At 36.1% G+C, this 23,511-nt stretch overlaps 1 protein-coding gene across 1 annotated transcript in view; it reads right to left on the bottom strand.

The window, feature by feature from the left end:
* The window catches only part of LOC124636059 (neuropeptides capa receptor-like), a 70,625-nt gene extending 47,595 nt beyond the window's left edge, over nt 1–23,030 (bottom strand). Inside the window, exons 1-2 of the mRNA XM_047172013.1 lie at nt 22,554–23,030; nt 7,431–7,521 (exon numbers count right to left, since the gene is read on the bottom strand). Of these exons, the coding sequence (XP_047027969.1) occupies nt 7,431–7,521; nt 22,554–22,854 (392 nt within the window). The 5' untranslated portion in view covers nt 22,855–23,030. The remainder of the gene's footprint in view (nt 1–7,430; nt 7,522–22,553) is intronic.
* Between the last annotated feature and the right edge of the window lie 481 nt (nt 23,031–23,511).

Below are 23,511 nucleotides of genomic sequence, written 5' to 3'. Positions count from 1 at the left end.
GAATTCGATAGGCAAAGATGAAAAAATGCTAAAACAGCAAGGTAGTTTAATTGTTCAGTTAAAACACAACCTTATGGCAAAATTCAGTTTAGATTACTACATTCAGAAAGATAAAACCAGTTCCAAAGAACGACAAAGCTTCTAGGATTGCGATATTTTTTCCTAGAAAGAAATGCTCCAAGAAAAATAGTTTCATAATAGGTACCCTTATTGATCGATTTTGTGTCTCAAAATAAAGATAGATCAAAATGTAGGTTAGCATATACCTAGCTAGATTATGCTATTATCGCGTCAAGGATGATACAGCCCTCTACGATGGAAGGCGAATAAGCTCTTTCATTTTTGGAGCCTGTTAGCTTCAAGGTAAGTTTTATTTTTCTTGTTTACTTGTTACTTGTCTTGTAGGTATTAATTTTCCACCTATCTACATTATTAGACACCATCCAATTATTTTAGAAATTCGTCTTTCCTCTTAATGTGTCCTTTATGTCTGTCTATCTAAAATTATGGGACCGATTTAAATGAAATTATGTTTTCAGATAGGTGAGAGTATGTGGATGTTTTTTTTCCGAGTGCAGGAATTAGTTCCTTTAAGACGAGAGTGAAACGGCAAGGAAATGCTAGCTGTAATTAAAATTACTTTACACCTGTTGGTATTAGAATAATTTGGTATTAAAACGCTGACTGATTACCCCTGAAAAGAAATTCCAAAACTACTCCAGAGGTCTCCTTTATAGTGTTATAAATATCCTAGATTAAAATTTGTACCTATTGTCTTATTCTTGTTAATCTATAGAACAATTACCATTACTTTCCATCATTTTAAAGGTCATTGTCACTGTCGCTTTATTGTTACAAAAATACGTTGTACTAAAAATTAATCTTGCGAATATATTCGTGGTATTATATACATTGTACTGAATTTGAAAAGGAGACATCATTAGATATATGTATCTCTCGGGGGGTAATGAACTAGCGTAGGTTTAATAATAGGTAGGTATGTCGACTTATACGTACAATTATATTCCTCACTAGCCGTTTTCCCGCGGTTTTATCCGCGTCCCGTGGTAACTACTGCCCGTACCGGGATAAAATATAACCTATGTTAATCGTGGATAATGTAGCTTTCGAATGGTGAAAGAGTTTTTAAAAACGGTCCAGTAGTTTTTCAGCCTATTCATTACAACCAAACAAAGAAACAAACAAAGTTTTCCTCTTTATAATATTAGTATAGATATATAATAGAAGTGAAAGTAGCTTCGCTGTTGGAATGGTACGACTTAAACTTAATACTCTTTACTGGCTTTATTTATGTACATTATGACAACTCTTAATTCAAGATGCCTGAAACGAATTTTATAACCAGCTAAATATAAAACAGTCCGTTCCTCGTAAAAACAAAAGATTAAGTTTCAAACAACACGTACCAAAGGTAAGATCTGAAACTGTCTCATTATATTCAGATTCCAAAGCAAAATATTCTATAAAGATATTATTTTAGATCAATAAGCTCTGAATTTAATTTAGATTACGCTAACATTTTAGATCTCACAGCCACGTGCAAAATATTTGACTGTTTCGTATAAAACATTGCAAGATTGTGTTCAAACATGCCAAAGTCATCGACAACGTAAGTACGAGTTAATTATGCGTTTTAATCGAGGAATTGTGAAGAAAATTGCCCGTGAATTTGCGCAAAGTGGATACAGAATTTTGCGCGTGAATGTAATTTTTCCTCTTTAGCCGTCCACGTCAGTCGGTTGCCCACATCACTCAGGGACGTAACACATTAGGGACGCATATAAATCCTCGGTACATAATGATGTATCACATAACGGCCGGTCCTAATATTCTATCTATCTGTAGTTTTGTTTACCAGAGATAGGAATTACATGACATCAGTTTCATAAAACACTGGTGCTCAGCTGCATCCGGTTAGACTGGAAGCCAACCCCAAACAAAGTTGGAAAAGGCTCGGGAGATAATGAGTTCCATATTTGTAATATTAAATTCCTATCTTTAGATAGAATATTGGGAAAGGTCGTTAAAGAACCCTACTTACCTACAGTTAGTTTATGGAAAAAAAGAGTTTATTATGCTAGGGTTGAAGTATTTATAATTTGCTAAGTACCTACGGTGACTGTCAGGTAAAGGTCTATCTTTATTGTTTAGGGCAGACACGTATGTCACGGATGGACAATGCTGGTTGCCTATAACCGAATGTACATTAAGATAAATATACCTCTTTATTATTATAACGTCGAGAGATATGATAGAGGTTTGTAAAACAAAAGTAACTCAGCTAAATTTTAACTCGATGATGGTAAAATTTACTTTAATAAGCTTCCCTGTATCTACAGGGAAGTATTAAGTAAGTATACAAAATTCCCGGAATGGCGTAATGTGAAGTTTGTTACAGAAACTTGAAGAAATGTAGAACTGGAATTAAAGTTTTGAAATTGGGTCATTATTATATCCGTATAAAATAATGTAGGAACCTTACGTATTGAAATACATTCTGAAGCCAGTTGAATATGGTTTGGCAGAAAATTATGTAATTTGTTCCAAAACAGCAATGAAAAAAAACATTTTCTTGTTCACAAACTTAAATTTTTCAGTCCCCGCGGAATAAAACGGGCTTGACATAGGAAAAGTAGCAAAAGTACAGAGTAGAGTTTCCGAGAAATTGTACCGTTGGATTTTTGTACAAAATCCTCAATAGGTACTATTCTTAGTTTTTAAAATAGTATCGTTGTTTTCGTAAAATATTGTCCAGTTTATATCGTTCCAGCTCCCAGCTTAGCTCTTACATCAATGTCAGCGATATGCAGAAATGTAATAAAGTCTGTGGGTTTTCATACTAAATAATCATGTACAGTAAATGTGGTGCATTATAATAACTATTTATCTTTAATATGGTATTATTTTCTAAAGTAAATATTAATGTAGTTACCTTAAATGTAGTGAGCACATCATTGTCTATCCAAAATAAAGCATGATCACCTTATTGCTTTTCTATAACAATGAATTCGCAACGCTATTCAATCAACTTCAGGCTATGATTTTAACTTTAATTAAAATCGATTATTTTACCAAATAACTTCCAAGTTCTTTGGCAGTTCTTGGGTTGATTTGAACAAAACGTCCGTCCCACTGCGACGCTATTGAATCAGTCGAAAAACTTTCTTCGAACACAAATCGAACTTGATTTTGTTTCTTTTCAAATAAGAAAAACTTTCTTTTTACATTTCGTTTTGGCATTGGATTTAGCTATAAGTAAATTTTTGTGCTATTAGGAATCGCACTTCGGAAAAATCTTTGCCGAATTCGAGGTGGTTGTAAACAAAGGCGAAGTAAACACAACTGCGATTTTTAATCAAAGGTTTTGGTAGAGGTCTTGTGTGACATGACATTCCCTATTTATTTATTGTTTTTGAACCTACGACTTCAGAGTTACATTTATTTTAGAAATGATGAAAATGTTATTATTCCGCGTTACACCCAAAATTTCCTTAGATAATGTAATAGAAAATAATTTATTGTTATTTTCTGATTCAGAGACGCGTCTATTACGCTTTCATTCATTTGACCTTCTTATAGATATTAATTTCTTGCGACGAATTCTAAATGGCCAGTAATTTTTCCTTTGTAATAATCCGTGGTAATAATCATAATTTTATGAATACTGCTAAATAAAAATATTATCCTAATGATCACAGCTGTCTCTATGAGTTGAAGTCATTAATTTGTAGTCTAGCTAGACCTTAATTCATGAAGAAAATTAACGAGAGAAGGAACTATTATATGCGATGCTTACTTAGGCTCATTTTTACCTACAGCAAAAGCGACAGTTTTTCGTAAAACAATTGTTTACTTTGAAAATTGGACGTAAAAAGTCACAGTAAACAGTTGTTTTAAGAAAACTGACTTCTGTGTTATCAGTTATTCCTAAATAAATTAAAAGAAACCAATGTATTTTTATAGGCACCTTAGTATCATCACTAGCTACTTCCAGTTCACCCGCGGCTCGAGAGAACCGTGATTGGTGGTAATCATTAAAAAAAGATCAGATTATAAATTTTTACAAAGTTATACATTGTTTAATTATGATGTTCAGTGTATTATGTTTATCATTGTAATAAACGCCTATGGCCTTACTACAAAAACTTTAACCACTGTTTTACACTTGTCTAAAAAAATGTGGCTCCAAAATGAACCGTATGTCAACGTCATAATTTGACATTTTTTTAGACAAGTCTTAAACTGACGTTAAAAAGTTTTTGTGGTAAGACGGCTAATGTTTAGATTTGCAGCTGATGCTCAGGTAATAAATGAGAACAGACGAATGATTTACAATATGCCTGTCCAAACATCACTTATATCATTTTTAAGCTATTGCATAGCTTCTATCGCAGGCCTTGAGCGCGGGGACCAAATCCAGAAATTCCGTAACGAAAAAACCTCACGCTCCCCACTCCGACGGGCACGGAGGCAGAACCACAAAAGTAAAGTACTAGGACAGCATAATTCACCTTAGTAAAGTATACCAATAACGAAATTTCGATGCAACTGCTCACCATGTACCAGGGTAGCATAACTTATATGAGTATACCAATACCAAGTGTAGGTAGACGCTACTGCTCACCATGTACCAGAGCGGCAAAAAATACACCGGGCGCGGGTAATATCGCGGGGAACGGCTAGTAATCCATAATAGGCATGATGACAGTAATCAAAGATCATTAAAATAATATATTTATTAAATTAAACTTGAAGCTTGGAATATAAAACGCGCATTGTTTTCTTTATTAATAATGTGATTAATATGTATTTTTATAAAATAAAATTACAAAATAAGGCAATCCGCCATGATATCTTGAACACCAATCAGAGCTCGTGACGTCATTTCTCAAAACAACTCGCGCGAAAGCGCGCGAACGTCACATTTCGTTATTGTGAACTTCCACTGCGATCTTTGTTTTTAATTAATTAATTGTTTATAACACGAGTTATGGAGCCCGGATTTATCAAGGCAAACAGCGCTAATTTGCCTAGAATTGATATCATAATGCTGGGAAAGTTTTTGGCATCAAATAAAGATTTTTGTTCAGCTGAATTTAGAAATGTTAAAACTTCAATGTAGGTATACTAGTTTAATTAAAAAACAATGAGAGATGAAACCTAACCTCGAAATAGTTATTTACATTATAAACTATGCTAGAATCTAGCTAGAGAACTACGTAATAACTTACATCAAAGTGATCTTCACAAAAATAAAGTTGTACCCTGGGCAATATTGCTTTTGAATCTCGCCTTGCAAGTTTAAGCCACTTGTTTCGTATTTTTTTATTGTGAGGAACGTACACAAATAACTTATCAGGAGTTGTTTTGGATGTGTTCTTACTTGGTCCCCCAGTGACCCCACAACACCTATGCCCTTTCGAATTCATATTTAATAACACAAAAAACTTAATTATTGCACGAGCGTTGTTTACTTGCGTCTTGTAATTCCAGTCGTGACGTCACAAGTGACACCATGACACTGACAAGCGTTTTCGCGCCGGATTCAAAGTGGACAGAGAAAAATGCAATTATTTGATAAAAAATCTTCGCATTTTCTTAAAATTAAAAATTTTTCATATAAAATAGACGTATACCTACATCATACAAAGGAATTTAAAAATTTGTCATCATGCCTATTATAATTGCATAAGTTGATACAGAATGCTATGCAATAGCTTTACCGCGGCAGTCCCCGAGTGCCACACGTATTTTTTCTTGTTTCAGGCGCGAATCCTTTATTTCTCTGGGGAAGTATGTGATATCGGTTCTGTCACTTTCACGTATTTTTCTAACAATTCGATTTTAGACGCGAAGTAAATAAAATGTGACGTAGGTAGGTGAAATACCTACTTTTATTTATTTTTGCGTTCTAACAGCGTTTTCACACCAACGTATTTTTCGCTTGCTTGTTCCGAGTACCAGACACAGTTCAAACAGCAAACAATTGACAACTACCGATTCGAAAGATGACGCTTCTCGGAATGTGTCACAAGTAGAAAAACCGAGAGCGCGCGACATAATCCGCTAATATGAAAGCGCTCTTACAGGCCTTATAGAATTGTTTCAGTAACAACTTTCAAGGTCATCTAGAAACCTAGGGTAGGTCACTCGGTTATTGTGGCCCTGGCAAAACACGAGCTTTCTAATAAGAACGAACTTTATATTAATTTTGTTACTAATGCATGTATAAAGTAAAGCAATCCTTGTAAAGTTTTGGAACTAGGTTATGCTGTAACTTTCAGGCTGCGACAAAAAAGGAGTTGGCTACAATTAATTAAAATCCGTCAACGGGTTGAAAGTTATGAACGTTTTAAATGAAACGGTGAAAGATTTTGTTTTTTTACACTTTCCTTGATTCATTTCATTTCATCCGCATAACTTTAAAAAAATTACCCAACCACAGTTTTGCCAATACATTTAGTATTCATGAAAGTTTCAAATTTCATTGATATTACTATCAAATATTTACTTATCAGGAAACCAATGTGACATTGGTTAATTAAATTAATTTGTCAATTATTTGCGTTCGTTTTTAGGTCATATTCATTTCTAGGTCATAATGTTAATTATAGAGGAAAAGCAAATATTTGCACATACATATTTTGGACGTTGTATAATGAGGGTAATAAATAAAATTATTTTCTAATTAAAGCCTAATAACGGTGCTCGTTAATTTCCTAATTAGGGATTTGAAACAGATAATAGAACATAAAATAAATAAATAACCATTTTGTAGTAGAATTTACACTGAATGAGGAATGAACGTTTTTATAAGTATTTTTAATTAATAATATTCATTGATACGCGTAGGGTGACTAAGGTATCCACCTAACCAAAGGACTGATCTTTTAAAGTAGAAGTTTCACTCAGAATTGCTTCAAGAGAAACACTTAGTTTCTTTGTTATTTTTCTAGAGATATTATTCGTATCTAATAACATTAGTATAAGACCTATCTAAACATTTAAAACTTGAAAGAGAAATTTGGAAGCTTTATACGCCATAAAACTTCGGAGTAAGTAAAATAAAGAGTTAGTTACTTAAACAATATTCCTGAAATTAATTATCCCAAAGATTATCTTTGGAAATTAGAGTAAAGATTTTAACAATTTCCAAGAATAAGAAATTATTACGTACGTAAGTAAAAGGCCTATCAAGATAGTTAAGAGTTTACTCAAAAGGGCTAACCGACCCTAAGCTGACTTCAAGAAAAGGAGTTTCTCAGTTTGGACTGTACGAAATACGCTTTAATGGTTTTTTTAGCATATAGTACTTGTCAGACAGACAAATGTTCTCCTAAAGATTTTAGGTAGGTACATTAAGCATCCTTCGTCATCTTAGAAACAATTTAGATGTTGTTAATACTTACGCTTCAGAGATAAGAGCCCTCAATTTGCAGAAGACGATCCCCAAACTGTACGGGTATTGATGCCAGTACACTGATAAATCATTTGGAAGACCTGGAACAAGAGATACATTACTGTTAGAAAGTTAAATTAACTGCGGCTTGGTGTAATTTTAATCTTAGAATAAGGTGCGTGACGGGGTCCCACACCAAAGAAAATTGCTAATCCTACTAATATTATAAACGCGAAAGTTTGTATGTATGGATGTATGGATGTTTGTTACTCTTTCACACAAAAACTACTGAATGGATTTTAATGAAACTTTACAATAATATAGCTTATACATCAGAATAACACATAGGCTACAATTTGTAAACATATTGTTCGAAATACTAAACCTGCGCAGACGAAGTCGCGGGCACCAGCTAGTATATCATGAATGCAAAAGTAACTCTGCCTGTCCAAAACTACTGAAGCGATTTAAATAAGGTACACAGATATTCAAGAAGCCTGAGAAACGACATAGGCGCTTTTTACCCGGGTAGGTACAGAAAGTAATTCCCTCGGAAAGTGAGTAGAACCTTGAAGACCAGCTTGTATTATAATGAAGAAAATATCGATAGCAGCTGGCACCGCGGTACCTTAGAGACTAAATTCAAAATTCAAACTAATCCTTACATCAGTTACAAAATAATTAGTTATTGACATATTCTACGCCCACGTTAGGTTACTCACAAACTTAGCTTAACATCTTACATCTTAGGCTCAGCCAATAGTAATTGGCTAAAAGACGCATCGCCCCTATAAGAATTTTCTTTAAATTTCAAAAACATTCTTCATTTTTCCATCTCACGAAGCTACCCAATTAGGACGAAGCCAGCTTTAAGATAAGTCTTAGCTTTTCAATGCTAGATAACAAAGTAGAACCTAACATACACCCCAATTACTCTTACAAAACATCATGAGTATAACAAGCTCTTTATAACATCTAATTTCAAAGAAAAAGGCCAGTACAAGGTTTAAAGTTAGCTAGCTAAATGCATCCTATATTTTCCCGGCAGAAACTGTTATTACGAGACACAGTAACGAGCATGTAATATAATATTATGGTGTTTGTATGTGGTTATTGCTTTTGCACATGGTTTTAGCACACCATTTAGGAGCGGCTCCTAAAACGCCATAAATATAACGCAAGGTTAAATACGTTGTTAGGAACACTCAAGCGCGGATCCAGCCCTCCAAAAAGGTTGTGGTCACAGCTACTAGAAAATCGGAACTAGAAGCGGCTACTAGAAAAGTACAAGTCGGAGCATGAACATGCTCATTAAAAATTATGCAAGTCGTTTATGAACTTTTGAATGAAATTATTTCCTTTTTTCTGAGCATCAGGACTTTGGCATTAGGAATGAAAATAAACTTAGGAGGAAGTTGGACCCGATAAAAAAAATAGTTTCGATCCAAACCTATTTCAATCAATAACTTCTAGTAGCCAGTAAGCCAATATAGGGAGGGTTTGACGCATTTGGTGCACTTCTCAACTACCAGTGGCGGCATAGCATCGGGTGGCACCCGGGGCTGCTACCTATTGAGCACCCCAAAAAAAAAAACGACAAAATAAAATTACGAACCAATCTAATAATGCTAAAAAGTTTTTTTTTTTTTTTTTTAATATATCTAAACTCATATTATGCTCACTATCAGTTCCGTCTCTAGCTTATGTACCGCAATCATTACTAAAGCACCCCTATGTATGGAAAGATTGTGAGTAGTTTTGTTTTTTGCGCGAGCGTAGCAAGCCGGAACATTTTTAGATTTCGTCGTAGTTACCAAGTTATAAAACCAAAAGCGAAGACGTGGAATAAAACTGTATAAATTTGAGCGAGCGGAGCGAGCGCGATATTATTGAGTTCTGTGCCACAAAAATACCTATAGAAATTATGGAAAAGTACTGTGAAATTAAGAAGTTGTGAGCGTAGCGAGCGCAAAATTTTGGAGTCTTGGGACACGAAATCACAGAAACAAGTAAAAAAAAAGCCACTGCTAAGTGAAAAAACCGCGAGCGTTTTTGAGTTTTGGCACTGTTTTGTACAAAAAAATGTAAAATAGTGACTATTGTAAATAATAATAATTTTATTGTAATAGCCAGCTGTGTTGCTGTTTTGTTCTTCACCGCTTCTTGTTAACCAGAAAGTCCTGAAAGAGGGCGTTATGGGGGTGCTATCCTTTTCTACTTTCAATTTTAACTTAAACTAATCTAACGTTTTCGACATTGGGCTTAAACCACCGCAAAGTGAAAAAGCCGCGAGCGTAGCGAGCGCGAATTTTTTTGAGTTTTGGGACACAAAAGTACCTCAAAAACTAAAGCTGTTAGAAAAAAAAATATGGTGATCTCGAATTAATAAACAACAGTCATAAAATTAAATGCAACAAAAAAAAGTATTATTTTGTTCCCTAGTGTTATCATCAGCCTATCGATTTAAAAAAACCGTAAAAGTGTGATGTCACAAGTCTAGGTCTAGGTAATAAGGTTGTGGGCATGCCCATCGTGCCCACAACGGTGGATCCGCCCTTGGGAACACTCGGTGTTATGCTGTTCGATTATTGTGCAACGACGCCAACTATTCGTTTTAGGGTTCCGTACACAAAGGGTAAATCGGGATATCAGACTTGGCTATCCGTATGTCTGTCTGCCGATCACAGTACGTATTTCTGTTGCTGGTATAACAAAATAATGCTGCAAACTAGAATAATATTTTAAGGTGGATGCTCCCATAAAACAAACGTGATTTTTTACAATTTTAATGGTAGGTAAGGAACCAATCATATGCGAGTTGGACTCGCCCTGGGCCGGTTTTCTTTTTTAATATAAACAGTGCAGGTCACTTGTGTCTTTTATCGAACACGTGCAGGAAAATATGCTTTAAATTTTATAAGTATATCGATTTTACTATAAACTGGACACCACTAATGTGAAACTTTTTGTTGTATCCGCAACGAAAAAGTGCTAGTAAAACATTAGTATATCATTATATATTATATTATATTGTACGTATGGAAATGATGAATTAGATTTTTAATGTCAAGAACTTTAATTTATTAAATTATTCAATAACAGTTGATGAGACAAGGAAAATTAACAATGAATACTTCATTGTAAAAAGGGGCTGCTCCTTATTTATCCCAATTCTTAAGACAGTGAAAGCGAAACTGCAAATAAATTACTGAAAGTTCTAAAACATGAGGGTTCATTACTTGAGCACTTAAACTCTGGTCACGTCATCTAACACTGAGGTTGCGAAACAATGGCAACAACACATTAAAATTACTTAACGCTACGAAATTCATCACTAGTGGTATGCCGACTCCGTAAGTTATCACGATAAAATATTCCAACGATTGTTAAAAACCTATCTATCATATTTGAGATAGAATTTTGACATTATCTTCGTACAAATATAGTCAGATATTCCAAATTCCAGTTATCATGTAAAAGCTTAAGTAAACCAAAAACAGCATAATAATTAAGTTTTAATTAGGAATATCTTGTTCCGTGGAAGTTCTTAACATGTTTTTCAATTCCAATGTCTATGTCAATATCAAACTTACTTCATCTCTAGAATATTATTTCTTAGTATTTCATAAGCAAAAACTTTTAATTGCCTGCGTAAATTCTGGGGAATTTTAACCACACTACGTAATATCTTCGCTGTAAGTAATGTCTTCAAGAATTAATTAATCTTAAACGAAAATTATAAATAACCTACAGCTCACCTACCCCCTGAATTTCTATTGTTCTATAATTTATAGTATAGTAAACCTTCTGAGATTCTTAGGGGTAATTTCCAGATTTAGATCATTCTTTATAAATAGAAAGTCACGTTATTTGGATTGTCGTAAGCTATAGTTGATCCCGGTTACCTCGGAACTCGTGTATAATTTTTCGAAACAGCTAGTATTTCACTATTGAAGTTTTTTTTTTAACGACGCTAAAAATCATCAAATTGAATCTGCGTTGCGAACAAGGAATGTGTCAAATTACAAAAAAAGATCATCGTTTCGAGTATAGATAGACGTTCGCAACACGCCACATCACTGTGGCTAGTCAATAAAGATTACCGGACCTTACTAACAAATTGATTACCTCTAAGGGTTATACTTACCCTCTGCAACATCATACGGGTTGATTGAACAATTCATCCAAGACACTCATGAAAATGTCAGACAAATGTAACTCAAAGTCTAAATAAAATATCCAAATAGCATATCGAAACAGTAAAACAAGATATATTTTAGGTCCGCTTTACTACTTTAATAAAATTATACGGGTAACTTCCATTTTGTGGGTCCTTGGAAATCATAAAAGGAGATCTATACACAATTTACACATGATGACACAGGACACTGTGGTTTCGTAGCGAATTCCGTAACGGTATCCCGTTCGGGCGGACGGTTTTCGCATTGAAAGGTTCACATGAATTTCAAAGAAGTTATAAAAACATGAGATGAATCAATCAGTATGAATCGTCAAAGACAGACATAGGATACAATATTATGGTTGGTAGAACCACTTCAGTTTCACCAATACTTTAAAATATAACTTGCATTAGGTATGTTTTATACCTACGGCTCATTTCCACACACGATAAAATGTGAAAGTCATAACTTTACCAGTAAATTAGCCAGCACTCTTTCACCCCCGGTATCAAACAACGTCACAAACACAAGCTCAACAAGTTGTATGAGCAAAATTAAGCCCAAAAACAAACTTTATAGAATCAGACATTGTTTGTTGAAAACAACACGACTTTGAAGTACCTAACACGAGGATAAACGATGAAAAGATAAAAGATTAAAACTTAAATGGAAAAGAAATTCCATTGAGAAAAATAACGACTTTCAAACTTCGCAATAGACTAACCTTTTACGAAATAAAGGTAAGGTGTCGTAAATTGCTTGTTATTGATTTCAAATATTCAAACTATATACAATAATAAATAGCTAACTATTCAGGCCGGTTGGACTGCACCTTAACCTATTTAAAAAAAATACGCCTTTGTCATATTTACTTCTATTTTCGTTCTGTAGCTGTACGTAAGTAGGTATTGCTAATTTTACATAATCTATACTAATATTATAAAGAGGAAAACTTTGTTTGTTTGTTTGTTTGGTTGTAATGAATAGGCTCAAAAACTACTGGACAGTTTTTAAAAATTCTTTCACCATTCGAAAGCTACATTATCCACGAGTAACATAGGCTATATTTTATCCCGGTACGGGCAATAGTTACCACGGGACGCGGGTGAAACCGCGGGAAAACGGCTAGTACTATATATAAATGTCTCTGTCCTTTCGGAAACTACTAATGTACCTAAGGACACAACTGGCCTTGAGCCTGAGGCTACTTTGTATTCAGGTGCGAGAAGTAGTTCCTTTGGGAAGCAGATGGAACCACGAAACCTATTTTATAATATATCTCTACAATATTATACAATTAATTATCATCACCTAGCCGAGCCATTTTGTAACTGTGTTGGGGTCGGCTTCCAGTCTAACTGGATGCAGATGAGTACCAGTATTTGCCCCAATACCCATAGATGAGAGTGGAATATGTACCTCTATTATACAATTAAATTTACAGTACGTATTAGCTCCTAGGAACAATATTGTTGAAAACTCCAATTTGCTCCAATTTTGTTGAAAACCGTACCTAATTAAAATCGGTTGGCATTCATAAAAAATCATTTTATCAAAAGAAGCCTGAAATACATAATTCCACCTGACCGCATGAAGTCAATTTTGATTAAGATATTAATAAAATGAAGCCCACAGTAATACGCTGGCAGTTTAAAAATAAATTCTTTCATAAGTAAAAGTACATCATTTCGTAGAGGTCCAAAAATAAATATGAAAAGCCAGTTTGTTCTATAAATAAAAAGCTGTACTGTAAGAAATGTTGACTTTTTTTTTAAAGGGCCAAAAATGTACAAGTTGGTTATTTAAAATAAGTTAAACAAATTCCCGTTCCTAAGCAGATTCATTATTACAGAGGTCAATTGTATTATATTTTAATAGTAATTTTAAACCGAAATTATAACCTTAAATATTATTAGAAGATCTTAATTGGATCATTCATAATTTCGCAGCATCAAAGTTGATTAAAATTGCGGTCAATCTAATAGTGTTCAATTTATATTTCCTTTCTAAAAACTAAATTCATTAATCTCGGTTTTGGGCTGTTATGAATAAATAACCAGACATTCGTTACTTATGAATATTACATAACGAAAATGGAAAGACAGATTTCGATGTTACCTATGCTTTAATGCAAATTAACTTGGATCTTCCCTACCATAGTTACTTCGCTCCTTCGCTTATTATAATATAACATTCGATGAGTACTCGTTTAACCCTTCAAGCTGAGATTCCTCATTCCACGAATTCGACGAATTCCCAATATCCTAAATATGACTAATATTTTGTTGCTATAGTAATAATAGTTTTCTGAGTAATAACTTCAGAGTAATACTGAAATCTCAAAAAATCATACCTATAAGTAATCTTCGACTGCCCAATTCCATTTTTTTTTTTGTCGGGGGGGAAAATCCTCATGGACTGTACTCCACCTGGGGTAGGTGGAGGGGTGTGCCGGACTCTTACCGGCTAAAAACCCTACCTGGTGTTGCCTCCAATTACCTGTTGTCGAGGGCACGGGTATCGCCAAAGCATTCTTCCGCACCCCCGACAGATATTGGCCCGCCAGATGTTCGAAGGCGGGCCCCGTCACCCTATGTGGCCGTCACCCAGCGGCCACAGTAACTCCACTAAGAGACGCGCGCGCAACACTACGCCACCGTCTCGAGGCCTGTTTCTGATCGGACGACAGACGCCCCTAGTCTGTCGTCCGCAGGCCGCGCCCTATGGTGGCCGGAGATCAGCCACCCTGCGACGTCCCCTACGTCTGCTGCGGGCGGGGAGAGAGGTAGCAGATTCTCTCTCCCTTTCCACCGCCTCCTTTAAAACCATCACCTCCTCGCAAAAGGAGGCGACGGCATTCCACTCTTCTTCGCTGCTGACCAAATACTCTTTAATAAGACTGGTCCATCATATTCATCATTTTATGAAATGTGTTGCCATATCTAATTGCCTTCACTTATATGCTAGCACTATGGTCGTAATTACCTCATCGGTACGTATCAATCAGTAGAGCCTATAATCTGTTTTTTGTCTTTTTTCGTTAGCCTGTCGAGCTTCTGTTAATTAATTGGATCGGATTTCTGAATTGGATTGCCTATCCATTCGCTTATTACGTGTGATATGTTCTGAGCCATCTCTCAACTACATTTACGATACTTCACTTATGGCAGTTATTTTATGACCTACCTTTTACCAAAATTATTGTTTTGGTTTATGGACACACATCTGTGGCCACAAATACGTACACTAACAAGTAACAGGTAATATAAAATTATTTATTAAACATGAGACTTAATCTCATGTTTAATAAATAATTTTATATCAATTTCGATTTCATCCGGTTTTTGTATCAATATAACTTTTCAATACCGATGCTGGACCACGTTTCAGCTTTCTTTTACGTCTACAACTTTAACACAAAAAACATCAATTGATCCATTAGATTTATATTAAATCCGATTAATAGTATTTTTGTTATACTTTCAAAAGAACATTGGCACTTTCATTTCAGAGTTTTGGACTTATCATGTACAACCGGACACCACAAATATATTTTATTAAACATTAATTGCTTGACCCCAACTAAGCCGGGAAAAGGCTAGACCAATAATTTTCTAGAGATCACACATGCGTATTATGTAAATAACTACATGTAGGTACCTAGAAATCTCATCTACAAACAACCCTTTATCTTCTACCTGTACCCCACTTAACGTTATACATTAATTACAAAGATTAGCCTACACCTGCGTAAAACATGACCGTTTTTCTGCGCTTGGTTAAAGTTAAGCTTGTTTAGACATTCCTAGAAAACATTATGTACCTACCGTGAAGTTAAAGAAATGGCTTGCAAATACCTACTGTCTCGTCCGCGACAATTGAATTTAATAGAAAAAGAATAGGAATTGAAGGTCGGAGAGTAATTCGGTTTTTTTATATAGACTAGGGCATGATTTCGTTCGTAGCCTGGATTTTTGTTCTATTAATGGCGGTAAGCCTGTCCAGAATATTAGGCACCCTTATAAAATTACTGGCGAAAAATGGTTTATATAACTCTAGACGAGAAAAAACGTGATATTATGTTATAATGGAACTTGGAAATTGCTATAATCTCCCTTTAAATATTCCCTGCCTTTACCTATAATAAAACCTTATGCAAGAGGGGAGGTTTGTTTATGGTTACTACGCTTTACGTAAAAGAATAGTTAGTAATGAAGCTTTCTGGCGCCAGTGACGTTTCTAGACGCTACCTTCACTTGCGTATGGCATATAAACTGGGGCCCGATTCTGCTAATTTTACTCAAGCGACATACGATTCATATCCGACTGAGATCCAATCCCGAATCAATTACGATTTAAACGTATGTGGCATTCCGTTTTTTTTTTAGACATTTATCAAACCAGCGCGCTGGTTTGATAAATGTCTAACTATCATGGTCCAAAAGATCTACTAGTTAGGGAAGCTATGTCATGAAAAATGATTTTCTAATACTCTGTAAGTACCTACTACCTTCATATTTTTTTGAAATCGCTCTTAGTCTTTATTTGAGTGTTATCTAAAAAAATCAAGAATTAATACCTCAAAAATCTATTGGTGTTAACGCAAGTGCCGTGCCAAAGGCCCGGTGTCCGCGCCGGGGAGTACAGCGAGCGGCGAGTGCGCCGCCATGACACTTTCCTTTTACGCTACGAACGCATCGCTACAAGACGTCGTGTCGCCACATTATACACAATTTTTGTAAATCCATTTATTGAATCCTATAATACAAGTTTTAACAAGAATACCTGTGCCTCATTGAAGAATACTCAAGTTTCGAGCCGGATCCTTGCCGCTTTGGGAAATTATTACGACATTGCAAGACAAGGCGGAGGGTTAACGAGGAGTTCCACGGGCACAGGTTGACACGTGGCGCATCACGAACAAGGCGAGACTCATCTGGTGCTAGCTGGGACACAATTGAGAAAATCGCTGTGCTGTTCTGCTGTATTCAACTAAGAACCCTTGAAGAGTTTCCAAGGATGAATCGAGAAAAAAAAAGCCAGGAAGGGTTTGCTGTGTGGTATAAGTGAGTCCGTTCCAATCATTTAAAATAGCGCTGTCAATTAATGCCTGGTACTGGCAAAAACCATTTCCACTTTCTCAACAGAGAAATATCCACGTCCAATATTGCGTCATCTAGTATAACCTAGATGAATGTAAACGGTGCACATGCACTGATTTAATTGTAATAGTGTGCCGACTTATTTCCAAGAACATTTCATTTCCAAAAAATTTCACGTAGACAATTTCCATACATCGCAATCATGTGCTAGTGAATTTCCTTTTCAGAGGTCTGATTTACTGTGTTGTGTCAGTTTGTGCCAATGCAGTGCAAGCCATTGTAAATTTCTAACAGTTTTCAACATTCCAGCGGATCGGAGGGCGGTCAAGTCCACAGCGCGCGGCCTACGTGACTCGCGACGCACGCGTCATACATACCCACCCTCTCTGCTTCGCACAGTTTCTGCCGCTGCTTGCCTGCAAACACTTTCTTGCCTGCTATATCAAAAATTTAAGTATTGCACAACATTATTCTTTCACTATACTCAATTCATCGCGGGTTATGATCATTTGCTTTCAGCTGGGCTGTTTGAGACTGGTTTCATTGCACTTATTGACTTGTTTGCACAATGGATCTTAAATCGTTAAAGAAAACCAGAGCTAGTCATAAAGCAAAGCTTACCATATTTAAATCATACATAGAATCATTTTTGCCTAATAAACTTATAAAACAAGCCAACCTTGATTGAAACAACATTAGGGTGGCTCGTCACAGGCTCAGTACAATCAAATAAATCTAACAATAATATCAACCAATCACATACAGTCCATTGCCACTTTTTAAACAATATCGAAGAGAAATTAGACAAGTTTTTTGAAACAGAATCAGTTCCCACTACTCAACAAGTCCATACTAAGGGTGAGAGTGAGTGTGAACAAATATTTAAAACAACTACGAAGCGCCACCCAGATGGCAAATTCATTGTCACAATACCATTCAAGGAATCACCTGAATCTTTAGGCGACTCCAAGCAGCAAGCTTTAATACGGTTTCAAGCTTTGGAACGTAAATTCAAACGCAATCCAGAGTTCAAAGAAAAATACACACAATTTCTTGATGAATATTTAGCTCTAGGTCACATGTCAGAAAACACAACTCCACATAGCGATAGCATTTCATACTTCATGCCACACCACGGTGTGCTGCGGGAGGATAGTTCCACCACAAAATTACGCACCGTCTTTGACTGTTCAGCCGTGACAAGCACGGGCAAGTCATTGAACGACATTCAGCATATTGGGCCAACTGTACAAGACGATTTACTTAGCATATTAATTCGGTTCCGACAGTATAAGTTTGTAGTGACGTCAGACATAGAGAAGATGTTTCGGCAGGCCTATGTAAATAATACTCAAAGATGTTTACAACAAATATTTTGGCGATCAGATTCTAGCCAGCCAATCAAACAATACAAGTTAAATACTATCACATACGGAATGGCGTCAGCCCCGTATTTAGCAACTAGATGCCTAGTTCAGTTGGGCCAAGAATGCACTGATAAAGATGTACGTGAATCAATTTTACACGACTTTTACGTAGACGACTATGTCGCGGGCCATGACGATGAAAACACATTAATACAAAGATGTAAAGGCGTCATTCAAGTGTTAGAGGGCGCTCATTTCCATTTACGCAAATGGCGGTCTAATAAACCGTCTATTGTTGATGAAATTACCTCTAGTGAAATCACTAAACCAGATGATGTAGCAAACCTAAACAAGGTTGATCGTGCAAAAACATTAGGTTTACTCTGGACCTGTAAGAAAGACACATTACTATTCTCAGTAAATAATACTTCAAAAAATAAACACATAAACAAACGCACAATTCTATCCACTATTGCCCAAGTGTTCGATCCGCTTGGTTTAATTAATCCTTGCATGTTACAGGCAAAACTCATTCTACAAACACTGTGGGCTAAAAACATCACATGGGATGACCAGTTACCCGCAGAAGTTGAGTCACAATGGCATGATTTTATTGAACACTTACCAGAAATTACTAAAATTGAAATACCTCGTAGAGTGTTGTGTGATTCATACATTAAGGTCGAATTACACGCATTTTCCGATGCCTCCATTAAGGCCTACTCTGCCTGTGTATATGTACGTACAGTCTCCGATACTGGGAATGTACAAGTTCAACTGCTACTTTCAAAGAGCAGGGTGGCGCCACTAAAACATAAGCTTACTATGCCTAGGTTAGAGCTTTGCGGCGCCCTTCTAGCTACGAGGTTAATGGATAAGGTAGTTAATTCATTACGTTTAAAAATTGACTCAAAATTTTATTGGTGTGACTCAACTATTGTGCTGGGCTGGCTTAAATCATGCAAATTAAACTTAAAACAATTTATCTATAATAGAATTCATGAGATTACTAATAATTCTGATCCTAATTCATGGAATTATATTCCCACAGAAATGAACCCGGCGGACATAGGTTCACGCGGGCTCAATGCATCACAATTACAATCTTCACTTTTGTGGTGGGGAGGTCCCCACTTCCTACACCAAACAAACATGCAGTTGCCTACACAACCAAAAAATCTAAACATCACTAGTTTGCCAGAAATTAAACATCAATGTCATTTGTCCACAGATGAATCACACGGTCATGACGTTAACTATTTCATGAATTTTTCTGATTTCGGTAAATTACAAAGAACTGTAGCTTACGCCAAAAGATTCATTTTTAATTGTCAACATACTAGCAATAAAATGACAGGTCCATTGACCGTCAAAGAGCTCAATTCAGCTTTACAAGTATTATGCAAGCAAGTACAACGTGATTCATATTGCAAACAATACTTACAATTGCTTCAGAAACGCCCATTGTCTCCTAAGGACAAACTCTTAAAATTTAATCCATTTATTGATCAGGCAGATGTTATAAGAGTAGGAGGCAGATTATCAAACTCACACTACGACTATAACACAAAGCACCCTATCTTACTTGACGCATCACATCACATAACTAAAATATTAGTTGCACACTATCACAAAATACTATTACATGCTGGACCACAGCTGTTGTTATCAACATTACGTCATAAATACTGGATAGTTAATGGTCGCAATCTTTGTAGAAAAACAACTCGAGATTGCATATCTTGCCTTAGATTTGCAGGGAAAACTTACCAACCTATCATGGGCAATCTACCTATACAAAGATTGCAAGCAGACTATCCCTTCAGTAATACAGCTGTCGATTATGCTGGTCCCATCATGATGGCGCACAGATAAGGGACAACCGCAGCCAGGAGATATGGTCCTCATCAAGGACGACCGCCTGCCTCCCAACAGATGGCTGCTGGGCCGTGTCACCACCGTCTACCCTGGCGCTGATGGTGTCAACCGGGTGGCAGATGTAGCAACAACTTCAGGAACTTTACGCAGAGCTTGGAATAGACTCTGCCCACTACCAATTACGTTGGACCAGGATGCTGCTCCTGCTCCAAGGGGGCCAGCTTGTTAACGCAAGTGCCGTGCCAAAGGCCCGGTGTCCGCGCCGGGGAGTACAGCGAGCGGCGAGTGCGCCGCCATGACACTTTCCTTTTACGCTACGAACGCATCGCTACAAGACGTCGTGTCGCCACATTATACACAATTTTTGTAAATCCATTTATTGAATCCTATAATACAAGTTTTAACAAGAATACCTGTGCCTCATTGAAGAATACTCAATTGGTTAAAGTAGGAATTTGTAATGGAGAAAAGAAATAAGTTACATTAGTTTAACGGGTTCGATTACCACGTCGTTAAGCGAAAACCTAACTCTGTACAATGGGCTAATTTATAGTTAGGTTCTAGGTATTCTTAATCAAACCCACTATCATTTTCAGGTATACAATATTTCTAGAGCGAGTTCAAAGACCTAAAATAGGACCAAGTATCCCTAAATAGTTTAAATCTTGGTATGTTCAGGTATTCAAAACTAACGGGTTTGGGAAATGATCCATATAGCCCCTTGGGCGATGTTGACACGGATTTCTGCTACCCAGATCGGCACTTACATAGAAATATATATATATTCTATCTGAGCCGAATTTATGAATCCCCAATGAGTCCTTGTAAATGGGGGTGGATCGGTGTAATTTAAATTCATTAGTTCGGTTCACTTTATACATTGCTACCTGCTACCTTCCTTCTATGTCCTATACAATATTTCCTAGACACTTGAGTAGATACATACCAAGGAGTAAAGCAATAAGTAATTACCTGCCTCTACACTGGGCATGCCCAAAACGATCAGTTACGACTGAACCAACGAGGTGTTCTTTAGCACATCTCGAGTTAATGATTTTTGGTATACCTAAAAAAAATGGGCTTGTTCCATAGGAGGCGAATAACGGCAGAGAGAGAGTAACGTTTCTCGTCCCCTGAACACCCGCAATTCGGCGCGCTACTTTCGTAGGAGATTTTCCGTTATGGCATCTCCTCTAGTAATTTTGTTTTCTATGGTATGTACCTATCTTACCTACCTTACAAGCTACTGATCGTTCGCAAAAGGATTTGTTCAGGCTGCTATTGTACCTAACCTATTCACATTTAGGTGGAAATTGGGACCACCTATCATCTGGCTGGCAATGTAACTTCAACGAATAGGTAAGAAGAAAATAGGTAATAACAGAACCAGAGAGGCACTTAAAGCGGCATCCAAGTCGCAGCCTTTGTCAAAAAAAAGCACTTTAGGGGCAGGTGAAATTGAGAGAATCTTACGCAAAGATTCTTTACGTGATTTAAACCTTACTCGATAAAATAAAGAAAAAGTAATGGTAAAAGTAGGCGATATTCGTTTTTATACATGAAAAAAATGTAACAGCGTTTTCACACCAGCGTTCTTTTCGCTCGGATCGTACGGTCAGTACCTACATTATTGACAATTTACCTAACTACCGGTGTGAAAGACGACGCAAAAGTTATTTAGGTTCACTCAAAATGACATTTTTTTCGGTGTGAAATCGCTGTAAAAAGCGCTTACATTGCTTTACTCAATACAATACTTAAGACAATGGTGGCTGTGGCAGTAATCAATCAAATCAAACAGATTCGAGGAACATAAACACCTTCGTTCAAAATGGATGATAAAACTGATTTCAGTCATAAATCATAAAATTTTGTATGTTTTGGTTCATGTTCCTGCGAAAAGATGTAGCGTAAGCAATATGCAATGTAGGTTAATTTTGTCATTAATCTAGCGATTTTAATGCAGTCATTATACATTTTCAAACGGATCAACCCGCATCGAGCAAGGGTGGTGATTAACCTTTGTGATTAACGCTCAATAATTCTGTGCAAGAGGAAATCTGTGCCCGCAGTGAGACGAAAAAAGGCTAAAGATGACACAAACACACACTCGGACATAAAAAATCGTCGGGTACCTACTTACCTATATACTTTCGCAGATTTATAAACATCGGGGCTGCGGGTTGTTCGAAAGAGATACCTAGGCCCTAGTACATAAAAGGCCTATGACGGAACACGACGGTTTTTAGTCAGTAAGAGTCTGACACTCCCTCACCGCTGCTAACCCACAGCGGGAGGGGTCATTTGATGATTTTTGAGGTCGTTAAAAAAAAAAGATTTATAAACATGTGTCTAATGTCAAATTTACATTTCATCTTCATCAGTTCAGATTCGACATTTTATAGTACATCGTTTAAATTAAAACATACCTAGTCATGGCATCATGTGAAAAAATATTAATTAAAATGATAAAGAAAAAAATATTCCGCTTGCAGATTTTTACAATTCAAACATCTACACTACTCTTCAAATTGACTACGGGCAAAACTCTTCAAAATGATTAACGATTTATTATATTTTAATCCATACAGGCACAGTTACTCACCAAACAAAAGGAGCAACAGATCACTAACAGCCAAACTGAAAAGATAATAATTAGTCGCCGTATGCAAACCCGGGTGCTTCACTATCACCACACAAACGCACGCATTGCCGATCACACCAGTCAGGAATATTACCACTAAAATAACACTAATAGGTACTATTTCCTTCAAAGGTAAACGTCTAGACCCCATCAACCACCATAGCATTTCTTCCTCACTACAATCGAAATGCGACAAATTATTGCACCGATTAAAAAAATCGTCATAAGTCTCGTTCCCACGCAAAAACAATTTTGATTCCATTTTTGAAATCGCTCTTTTTAAAAACTATTTTAGAAAAAAAACACTAATTGTCTACTTTTTATTCACTAAATATTGTTCTTATTTTATTGATTGTAATTTATAGTTACTTGTAAACATCGTTTACTATCATCGTACAGAATGATATTACGAAAAGTTGGTATTATTCTAACCCACAGAGAACATGTCCGATTCAACCGGATTCTCGCGCGCACTGATACAGCTGTACTGAATGAAACTTCCAGGATAGAGCACCGTATCTAGAGAAGAATATATGCATTTATATTTTGCTTAGGTATCCAGATTTTGGATAGCATCTCGGAACAAAGGAAAATAAATGAAAAGCTTAGGAAAAGTATAATTAATAATCGATTAATTATTATGATAAGTTTCCATTTTTATCAGCATTTTTTCTTCATTAACTTTAAATTATAATCCTATACAGGATTTGAATAATATATAACGTTAAGAGTAATTATTTTATAGTATCTTAAGCAATTTCCATTTTTATTTCTTAAAATAAAAAATACTTTACGTTTATTATTTCAAACCTCGCGCTTTTATTTTCCCGCTACACGTTCTTGACGTCACAAATAATAGAGGTGTGACACTAGTCTAGTCGATTTATCTGCCATTTTAGTCTATGTCATCATTCCCGGG

Source organism: Helicoverpa zea, chromosome 13 (genome assembly GCF_022581195.2).
Source record: "Helicoverpa zea isolate HzStark_Cry1AcR chromosome 13, ilHelZeax1.1, whole genome shotgun sequence".
In the NCBI taxonomy this organism is placed as follows: Eukaryota; Metazoa; Arthropoda; class Insecta; order Lepidoptera; family Noctuidae; genus Helicoverpa; species Helicoverpa zea.
The sequence above is the reverse complement of the archived record's forward strand: the minus strand, read 5'-3'. Positions and strand labels throughout refer to the sequence as shown.